Source organism: Oreochromis niloticus, linkage group LG3, assembly GCF_001858045.2.
Source record: "Oreochromis niloticus isolate F11D_XX linkage group LG3, O_niloticus_UMD_NMBU, whole genome shotgun sequence".
Classification (NCBI taxonomy): domain Eukaryota; kingdom Metazoa; phylum Chordata; class Actinopteri; order Cichliformes; family Cichlidae; genus Oreochromis; species Oreochromis niloticus.
Window position 1 is genome coordinate 76,058,755 of NC_031967.2, and position 11,065 is coordinate 76,069,819.

At 41.2% G+C, this 11,065-nt stretch overlaps 1 protein-coding gene and 2 long non-coding RNA genes across 3 annotated transcripts; 1 reads left to right on the forward strand and 2 right to left on the reverse strand.

Moving 5' to 3' along the window:
- Nucleotides 1-6: 6 nt before the first annotated feature.
- Nucleotides 7-753, reverse strand: LOC112846453 (E3 ubiquitin-protein ligase TRIM39-like). The gene has a single exon (XM_025905978.1). The coding sequence runs from the start codon at nucleotides 642-644 to the stop codon at nucleotides 93-95; it is 552 nt and encodes a 183-aa protein (XP_025761763.1). The 5' UTR covers nucleotides 645-753; the 3' UTR covers nucleotides 7-92.
- A 111-nt stretch (nucleotides 754-864) lies between these two features.
- On the forward strand, nucleotides 865-1,683 carry LOC112846455 (uncharacterized). Its single transcript, XR_003219421.1, has 2 exons — nucleotides 865-1,264; nucleotides 1,383-1,683. It is a non-coding gene; the product is annotated as an uncharacterized LOC112846455 (long non-coding RNA).
- On the reverse strand, nucleotides 1,367-1,759 carry LOC112846454 (uncharacterized). Its single transcript, XR_003219419.1, has 2 exons — nucleotides 1,603-1,759; nucleotides 1,367-1,501 (listed from the first exon to the last, which is right to left on the reverse strand). It is a non-coding gene; the product is annotated as an uncharacterized LOC112846454 (long non-coding RNA).
- Nucleotides 1,760-11,065: the final 9,306 nt, after the last annotated feature.

The window sequence follows — 11,065 nt, forward strand, 5'->3', positions numbered from 1 at the left end:
AGAGCTTTGGAACAACGAGGCAGCAGGAGGACAGCTGCAGTTTAACAGCTTCAATTCACTGACAGGAAACAACATTAGAAATATCATCATCCTCAACTCATCTGCTCCACTGACACTGACACCTTCAACGGACACACGTTCACTTTACCACCAGTTTGAATGTATGGAAACATCGTGTGAGTGAAAGTGTGTGTGAAGGTGTGTATGTGTGTTTTAGTATCAGGATCAGAGAACGACAGCTTTCCTCTGTTCCAGTCCAGATTCACTCTGATCCTCTGGAACTTCTTCTGTACTGAGAGAGCAGTTAGAGGAGCTGATGGTGAGCGTGCTGAGTATTTATCTTGATAGAAGAATATTCCCCACAATCCAGACTGTATGTTTCCCTTCCTCTGCACAGGCTCTGCTAACACACCTAGTAACCACCCTGTACCATCTCCAACCTCAACATCCCAGCTGTGAGTCCCTGACTTAAAGCCCTCAGAGCCCAGGACAGAGAAGTAATAGTCAAACCTCTCTGGATTATCAGGAAGCTGCTGCCTCTCTCCTCCTCGTCTCACACTGGTCAGATCTTCAGACAGGATGAGTTGTGGATAAGCAGTATTTGGGTCCAGAATGAGAGGAGTGTAGGAGACCATGTCCTTCATGTTGTTCCAGATGTTGAAGGTCAGGTTGCCCAGGTGTTTGGGCTGGTCTATCAGAGCTCCTGAGGGCAGCTGTGGATCATCCAGCAGGGGGCAGCGCTGGACTCTTTCCACTGCAGCCTTGTAGTTGTGCAGGAATGAGACGTCTTCAGCTCTCAGCTCCTCCTCTGTGGCTCTGACTGTGTCTGAAAGAGCTGCTATCACTCTGCTCAGAGCCTCCATCTTCTCCTTCATCATCCCACTCTTCTGCTCCTCTTCCTCCTTCAGTGCAGCCAGCCTGGCCTCCTCTTCCTCTGCTAGAAACTGGTGAAGCTTCTTAAACTGCTCCTTAATCTGCCTCTCTGTGTGTCGGGCCTGGACCTTAATGTATTTTGCTGTTTGATGAAACTTCAGTTCATCCTTTTCACAAACCTTTAACTTCTTCTTTAAGGGCTCCAGAGTTTCCTGAAGTTCCTTCTTGTGTTGTCGTGCAGCTTCATCTATGGGTCTGAATCTGTGCTTGTTGTGTTTTTCTGAGTCTCTGCAGACGACACACACTGGCTGCTGATGGTCCAGACAGAAGAGTTTGAGTTTCTCAGAGTGCAGACTGCAGAGAGCCTCTGAAGCTCTCTGATCTCTCTCCTGTAAGAACGACTCACACAGGTTCTTTAAAGCTCGATTTAAAGGTGGTTCTTCCTTTGAAGATATTTCCTTACAAACTGGACACTCACATATCTGTTTTTTGATCCACCATCTCTTCAGACAGTCTTTACAGAAGCTGTGGCTACATGACAGAAGAACAGGATCTCTGAAGACCTCCTGACAGACCGGACAGCAGAGATCCTCCTCTGATCTGGAAGCCATTGAGTCTGTGAGTGAAGCTGAAAACAGCAGACAGGAAGTACAGTCAGTCCTGGCTCCCCTCCCTCCTCTACGACCTTCACTGAAACTTGCTTTGAGTCGTGTTTTTGCTCAAACTCACATTCAGTGTGTGGAGCGTCAGCAGCTTGAAGCAGCAGTGTTGGAGTTTTCCACTTTTCTCTCCTGTAGCTGGACTCACTCAGAGGAAGCTGCTAGTTTGGTCTGAACTCCGTCTGATCGTCTGTGCGTCTCTCTTTACTGAGAAAGAAGAACAGCCTGTTTCCTGGTTTGTCGCAGCACTTGTGTAAGGTCAGAGGCGGAGTCTCATCCACCTCCTCCTGTACATGCTGTTGCTTCATCCTGAACAGTGTTGTATTTTCTTGTCTTAAATAAATAATAACTATAAATCTAAGTTTGTGTGTGTCTGCTTTGCATTCCTGGTGTTATTAGATCGGGGACATTACCACATACAACATGGCTCCCATATCAGTATGCTTGGGAACAACATACTGTTTGCTAGCCTTCAAACTGAGATCAAGTACCATTCATAGAGAGTTGACACTTAACGGGAAACCCTTCCCTGTCATTGTTTCAGGTATTCATTAATCATATTAAGTTTTTGGACCATCAAATCAGGTTTACCAAGGAGAATATGGAACATTTGACAGGGTAGACTTCCTAAACTGTGATATTTCCATCACTAATAGGGGACATTTAAAAGTTGATGTGTACAGTAAACCAACACATACACTTATCATCCATCCATCCATTCGCTTCCGCTTATCCTTTTCAGGGTCGCGGGGGGCGCTGGAGCCTATCCCAGCTGTCATAGGGCGAGAGGCGGGGTACACCCTGGACAGGTCGCCAGTCTGTCACAGGGCCAACACACAGGGACAGACAACCATTCGCACTCACATTCACTCGCACATTCACACCTAGTGGCAATTTGAATTATCCAATTAACCTATCCCCACAAGCTGCATGTCTTTGGACGGTGGGAGGAAGCCGGAGTACCCGGAGGGAACCCACGCAAACACGGGGAGAACATGCAAACTCCACACAGAAAGACCCCGGCCTGATGGTGGAATTGAACTCAGGACCTTCTTGCTGTGCGGCAACAGTGCTAACCACTGTGCCACAAACTGGATTTCATCAGGACACTCCAACACAGAGTGAACACCATCCCCACAGATACAGCGGCCAGAAAAGCAGAAAAACATATCAAGAAGGCCCGGAGCAAATGTGGTTATCCCAGCTGGACATTTGTCAAAGTTGGGAAGGCACCTAAAGAAAACTCCACACCATCCTGGAGAAAACAAGGACAACTGCTGCTGTCCACATGTTCGTTTATCTGCTCCAGAGATGAGAAATTCTATCCATGATCAGAAACTTTTTTTTATGCATTGGAGAATCCAAAATGAGCATGTACATGGATCTCTGCTGTTCAGAAAACCACAGTCTGTAAGCAATTAGCTGCAGCCAACTTCCCAAAAGAAACATAGCAGTACACAAAGTTTTGTATGAGAATCTGCATCTATGTGATGCACATTGCCATGATTTATACATCGGGGAAACCAAAAAACCTCTGGAGAAGTGGATTGCACAACACAGATGAGCCACCTCATCAGGCCAGGACTCTGGCCAGTCAATTTACACCTACAGGCAGTGGACAACCTTTCAATGATGAGGATGTACACATTCTGGACAGGGAGGAACGCTGGTTTGAGCGGGAAGTCAAGGAGGCCATTTATGTGAAAAGGGTGTATTCGAATTTCTTTCATTTATACATTGGTCACATTGTTTTATTGTATACTGCTTTGGTGCCACTGGGGTGTCTACCTCACACCCTATTCAAGCAGTCAGACAGATGGTGGGGGTCTGTTAAGGAAATGGGGACATTCACACAGGAAGCCTGGCACCAATGTTGGAAGACTCCACAGGTAGTGAAGTCTTTTTGTTTCTCTTTGAGGATGGGGGAAGAGAGAAGGAGATCAACCACTGTAAAAGGTAACAAGAGAGTGTGAACTCTTTCTTTGGGGAAGACCAAAGGTGTTAAAACAGCAGTGCAATCCCTTATGTTTCGGTAGAAGGTATTTAAACCCAGGGATGTGCAGGGTTGAGGAGAGACTCTACCGGTCACGTTCCCTGCGATGGCTGCTCTCTCACCAAGCTTGGTTTTGTTCTTTATTACAGGATGTTTGCTACCGCTCACAGTTTGTCTGCAGGCTTTATTAAATGAAAACTTCCATAAGAAGGGAAAGACCATCTCTGAATTGAGGAGGGTACAAGGGTACATCTTTCACCATCTTACAATGCTGTGATTGCAGCCATTCCCCAACTCTCTCTGAATGGTACTCATGGCCATTGATCAGTGGTCTTTGATCAGTGGTTGCTGATCAATGTTCATGACACTTTGCACATTAGTGCATATTAATTCATGAAGGAGGTGGCTAGCACAGGGTTTATCCAGTGAGAACATACAACCAAAACATCTGTTTACTCCCAGTGGGAGAAAACATAAAAAGAATTACCAGATAGCAATGACTGACATACTAGCTATGCATGAAGTTGTGGATCTGGGGGAGTGAAAGAAAGCAGATGGCTTCTACAAAGCACAAGCAGCAGGGAAAATGTGACATGACAGAGACTTATACCTGAAAGAGCTACGGAAATTTGATGAGCTGAAAACAGGAAGATCACTCAGTGTTAGAAGAGCAAAGAGAGAGAGGCTCAGATAGCTGGGCCTTTGAACAAAATGATCTCTTCCAGACTAAATAAGTTAGTATAGCTGATTAACTGATGGACTGTGTAGACTTGAATTGTTTATATTTATGAAGCAGATGTGATTTTATGACAAACCTTCACATATTTTTATATTTGTTATACTGATGTATGAATCAAATCTAATTGTTCTTTGCTTCTCTCTTTCCTGGAAAGCAACAATTATTATCCACTATTGTTTTGACTGTTTGAATTTTTTTTTTTTTGATACATAGCTTGCTTAGTTTTCTTGGGGTTTTTAAAATCTTGTGCTAGTGATTTTAACTCTGATTCTTCCGTCTTCAGGACATCTTTGTGGCAGCCAGTGTGCACACATGAAACTGTATGGTTGATGGTTGTTCCTGGCTTTGAATTAAAATTGTGTGCACTGGTATTTATTTATTTATTTATTTAGGACAGTGCATGTTAATGAACATAAATGTAAAAAAAAAACTTACATGAATGTAAACATACCAGATTATAGCCAAGGGCTAATTTCCATCTGTTGTCCTCAAACATAAAAAATAGACATAATAATTCATAAAAATTCATCATTCATTCATAATAAAAACTCCATCACCAAACTTACACATACACACCATTCTGTTCCCAAATAAAACATTAAAACTATACAACCTATACATGATCACACACTTGATTTGTCCATAACCAGTTTTTAACCTTTGCCTTAAACAAACTGAATGTAGAGCTTTCTCTAATGGGTTGAGGAAGACTGTTCCACAGATGGCCACCCTTGACAGAAAGGACGTTCTGCCCAAATGCTGTCCGTCTGTGGGGTATAAACAAGTCTCCTCGGATTGTAGCTCGAGTGGTCCTGTCTGAGCTTCGTTATGCCTAATGAACTGCTTTAGTGGTGGTGGAGCAAGGGAGTGTAAGACTTTATATATTAAACACACTCTTTTAAGTTTCACTAAGTTATTGAAGTTCAGTAATTTATGTTTTTTTAACACATGACAGTGGTGGTGGGAAGTCGGTTTTTTGTCAAGTGAAGTGTGTTCACTTAGTTGGGTGACTGGTCATTCTATCTGTGATCCACACTACTGCAATTTCTCTCTGTCCTCTTGTTTCCTAAATTAATCACAAGTAGGACCACTAGATTCATTTATTAGTTGTAGTACAATAACACTACAGTGGTGGAAATGGGAAGGAATTTACACTTGAAGAACAAGAAGCTGTCCGCACACTTAAATCATTGTGACACTTTCAGTGTGGTCACTAAACATTATTAACAGCCATTCCTAAACTGAAGGAGCACACCTGACTAAGGTGTAATATTTGATTCTTTTTGACCACCTTTTTACCTCCTTGCTTGCAAGATGGCACTTGACCTTTCCATGACCAGCCATATAAGACAGGGAATTTCAGATGGAACCCTTGGAGGCTACTCCAGCTTCAATAATGGTGTGAAATGCTCCCTGAGGTACAGCTATGTGGGCAGAGGTAAAGCTACTCAGGACCAGTGTTGGTCAAGTTATTTGAAAAAAGTAATCAGTAACTAATTACTGATTACGTCTCCCAAAGAGTAATCCCGTTACTCTACTGATTACTTGTTTTAAAAAGTAATTAATTACTTAGTTACTTTGTAAAAACACGATTTACAACCTGAATAGGTGATAAAGCAATAGATCTTTCAGCCCAATTCTACTTTTTCTGCATAATCCATCATACAAAATGTAATCAAATGGAAAAGTCTCTGTTTAAAACTTGTTTCATTAGTTTTAATCTTTTAACTTTATGCATCAGGCAAAAATTAAATTATATGCAACATTCTCTGACTGGAAGAAATTTGTTTAAGATTTAAACCTATTTTCTGCACATTCCAGCACATAAAATAAAATAGGTTTTTGTGTTTACACTCAGTCTTTCAAATAGATGCAAGTAAAACACAGCAGAAAATAAATAAAATCAAAGACTAGCGGTCCTGTTGCTCTATTTTCACCTGTATAGCATGCGGATGTTTGCCCTGGTGTAGGTGTGCCGCAGCAGTCCGTGGAAGAATCCGCGAGTTTGTCTGTGAATTTCACATTCTGTGGTAGCGTACTCGGTGCTTGCTCGGAAGTTAAGGGGGTTTTTTTTCGCTGTAAAAGTAAGTTTTCTTCCCACGCAGTGAACAGCAGGCACCATGTAAAGCACTTTGTGCTACAGTTTTTTTTTGTATGAAAAGTGCTTTATAAATAAAGATTGATTGATTGATTGATAATGTTTTTGTCACTTTTTACGGAATCAAACTCAAAGTAAGGTCAGTACTTCCACGCTTTAAACGCTGCACGCTCATACTCTCTCCCGCACTCGATATATTATCCATTGTTGATCTGCACACAGCTGTTGCCATGAACGTCGCACTCACTTACATCATTGTCATGAGACACTCTCGCAAAAAAAAATCACGGTTTTAGTAACGCAGTAACGCAGCGTGCTTACGGGAAAGTAACAGTAATCTAATTACTGTTTTTGCAATAGTAATGGCGGACATGTGATAGTTCACGCTGACGTCTGTTCCAACGTAGGAAGTGTTATGAACAGCTGATCGGATCGGCAAAACGTGTTTCTGCAATATTGTTTTTTTTGTAGCTGCAAGTGCTTTTATGCAATTTTTGCAAAGCTATATGTGGAGGGAAACTAGTGATGGGTAGATGAGGCCTTGTGAAGCATTTCAGCACATTCCCCAAACTGTATCGACACTGTGTCGACACAGTTTTGCTGTTTTGCTCCATACTGACACCTGCTGGACCTTAAATATCATTGCAGGCAACTTACTTGAGACTCACAACAGACACTGATTCAAATACCTAGTCATACTTGTATACACTGTAAGGCATTGTACTTTACACGGAATCATTTTATATCTCTTAAATTTCAAATATTGTAGACATCTTTGAAATATATTGTGAATGACATTAAGTGAAAATTAAAATGAAAGTACTGTGAATGTAATATTACCCATTGAAATGTAATTGACTCAGAGTTTATTATAAATTTTTATTCTGGAAAATAAGTTCATCCAATGTTTTTGCATTCAGTCTATTGCGTTTTTTTGACACTATTTCCCCAGCTTTGGAAAACACACGCTTACAGGGCACAGATGAAGCTGGGGTACTGTGACAAAGTGGATGAGCAGTTGCAGTGCTCTCCATTTGACCCATATGTGTTGACCTTTTTTTTCTTTTTGCACATTATACACATTATTCTGTTTCTATTTATTTGCTATGATTTGCTATTTGTCAAGTAACATTGCTGCACTCACTATCCCGGGTTTTTTTGTGTAAGCGTTCTTTTGCCGGGAAATCAAACATTCTGCAAATTAAGGCAAATACTCAGTTACGTTTCTTTATATTTTATTATGTTACAGATTAAGTCATTTATTCATACTTACTTTGTTTGTCTTTTCAGTCTTCATGAGGGTCAGGTGTGGGAAAACGCCCACCTGGCATTTCCTCATTTGAAAATCCCGATGATGTCACACATGACATCAGCAGGTCAAACCAAGTGGAGGGGTTTCTTTTTCCATAGAGATGCTTCCTTTAGTTTGTGTTAAGGTTTAAAGGGATTTGTTGAATGTTTTTCTTTTCATTAATACTGCCATTTAGTTGTGTAAATGTGCATATTAGAAGTGTAAGAGGTTTTGTGTCTTTTAGATCATCTGTGTAGAGTTTTAGAGTTTTAGGCTAATTGGAGGGAAATTGATGGCCCTATTTAAAGCCAGTCTCTACCAGATGCAAGAGAGAGGAGGTTAGCAGATCCATGTTATGTTGAGTTTTGTTAATTGAATTGATTTGGGGGGGGGGTTTGTTAAGTTAGATATTAAGTTAAGTTCACTGTTAATAAATTGCTCACCTCTGGAAATCTGAAATGTCTGCGTAGTCTGCTTCTCTACCACCTTCCTTGACGTTCCAGTCTGACTACTTCACAGGTGCACAAAAACTGTAAAGCCAGGTGGAAAAGGTTTGGATAAGATGTTCTGCAGTACATTAAAGGATCCTCTGATCTTGGAATGTTTTTCTCCTCCAAGTAGCGCTGGACTTCAATAATGGAGTCCGCTGTTGCATTATTGGTTTGTCTGCCAACTTCTTCATCGAGCTGCTGCCACAGGTTTTCTGAAATTATAAAAATGCATGGCCATTTTAGTTTTTGTCATCTACCCCAAATTAGTACACATTAGCATCAAAATAAATGTATGAATAAGCTGATAATACTGAACTTGCCTGGGACAGGTGACTGCTCTGATGAAGGTCTAGGCTGTGGCTCAGATGTTGTGCGGGCAATTACTGCAGCACACTCCATTTTCAGGCGATTGACAGCCTCACTACACTTGGAGGAACTAAAAAATGTGAGTGTTTTAAATCTGGGGTCTAAAAGTGTTGATAGGGTCAACACACTTAATGACAGATTAGAAGCAGTGTCTGTGACATGACGCCCAAGTTGGTCATGGAGACGGGTGGCTGCTTGTGTGTATAGATGTAAAGAGTTCCGCTCAAGTGCACAATATAGCATTTTCATCATCGGGATGACCTTTGATCCTGAAACTCTCCTCTCCTCAGACAACTCCACTGTGGCCTGATGGAAAGGGGCCAGCACAAGAAGTGCTTCCTTTACGATGTAACACTCATCGGCCGTAAGTGGAGTTAAATCTGTTGGAAGAGAAGAAAGAGATACCCAGACTGGTTCTTTCTCATCATATAGCTGTGACAGCATCTGATATGTGCTGTTCCAACGTGTTGGTACCTCGTTGATAAGTTTCAAGACGGGCCGTCACATCTGCTGCTGCACTTGAGCAAGCTTTTCTTTGGCTGTAGTGCTGGATCTGAAGAATAATAGGATTTGTCTAGATTTGTGTCTTATGGATGAAAGTTCAGGGATTTGATCACATGATTTCTTGACTAATAAATTGAGTTTGTGTGCAATGCAAACTGAATGTCGAATTTGGAGAGTTCTTGTTGCTGCAATCATGTTTGGTGCTGCGTCGGTCACAAGAGACCTTACCTTATTTGTGATGCCCCAGTCATCCATCATGCCCTTTTTGAATTGTCTGCAGTGTGACTTTGTGGAAAGTGTTTCACACCCAACACAGATGCACACAACTGCATATTCTCATTAATGTAGTGACAGATAAGAGCCAAGTAAGCCTCCATGTTCAAAGAGGTCCACATATCAGCTGTTGTACTCACTGCCACAGCTTGCTGTACTTCCATTTTCACTCATTCGAGTTCCCCCGCATGTTTTTTGGCTATCAATTCCTTCATGGTCTGAAGATGAAACAAAATTAAATCAGTATGCAGTACTTAACATCAGCTACCTGATGAGACATTATCTATACAAACCTTTCTGGTTGGCAAAACGTATGATGGATCAAGGACCTGAACCAGCTCCCTGAACCCCTCACTCTCCACAATACTAAGGAGTTATCAGTCCTTTATAATAAAATTCAGAACCGTCTGGTCCAGAACAGTCTTCCTAGATGCTTGATTTCATAATAATAAAAAAACACATATGAATAAAAAATGATGATAAAGTAGCTCAATGTCTATATAGGCCTATCTGTGTTCATTCTCGGTGTGTTTGTCTCCTCATTTTCATGTTTCGCTCTGTAATGCCTAACATTGAGGAAGTGCTTTTGTTTGTGTAAGAACGCTCTGCAGAACAGATGCGACATTTAACCTGCATAAAATGAACCGCTTCCTGTGCCTGAGGAAAGCGGGGAGGATCATCAAGGACTCCAGTCACCCCAGTCATAAACTGTTCAGACTACTTCCATCAGGAAGGAGGTTCTGCAGCATCCGGTCCCGTACCAGCAGACTGAGAGACAGCTTTTTCCATCAGGCCATCAGACTGCTGAACACTTCATAGACACCTCACCCTCATTCAACAACATTATGCACTCCACACTGTATATAAATGCCACTTGTTTTGCACATGTCTCAACTACCAACCTCTGTATATTTTATATATTTTATTTTATTGTTTAATCTATTTAATTTGTAAAATATGTATACACACACACACACACACACGTAAAAAAACAAAAAAAACAAAAACATATTTAGTGTACACATCCAGTAATGCATACACTCTTATATTGTACATATATTTATTACACTCAGATTTAGCCATTCTTATATTTTGCTTGTTTTACGTTATTGTATTTTTGCACAACTCTGTTGCTTGTGCTTGGGAGCTTGTGAAGCTCCCACACAAGAATTTCACTCGCCTGTACTGTATTAGCGTACCTGCACATGTAACGTGACAATAAAAGTGATTTGATTTGATTTGATTTGAAATGAAATAAATAATTTACACTGGAAGTCACAATGCTGTTTTTCCTATTCTGATAGATTACACTGAAACAAAGACAGACAAACAGTTACCTTGTTTGCAGTTAAACGATTGAAATGATCCCACACACCAGAAACTTTTTTTTTTCTTTCGGGCTCCATTTTGTTATAGAGAGATATGTATTTTTTTTATCTTTGCGAGAGTAATTTTGTTTTGTGTTTTTGGTGGAGACTCATTCCATTGACAGATGCGGATGTGGTACCTTTTAAACACAGTTTGATGCATTGGCAATGAGCGATACAGCACCTGTATCGATCGCGTGACTTTTTCTTAAAGCGACGCACGCACCGATACAGGTTTCGCCCTGTGAGCTTGATACAAGCGTCGGTGCGTCAGTGTTGTTGGACCTATCACTAAAGGAAACTGTGACCTAGGACAGGCTGAATGCATACAATATAAGTACAATTCCTCCAGTTCATATGCAAAAAAACGTATTGTGCTAGCTTATGTGGTTGCAATCCAGACAGTTTCCA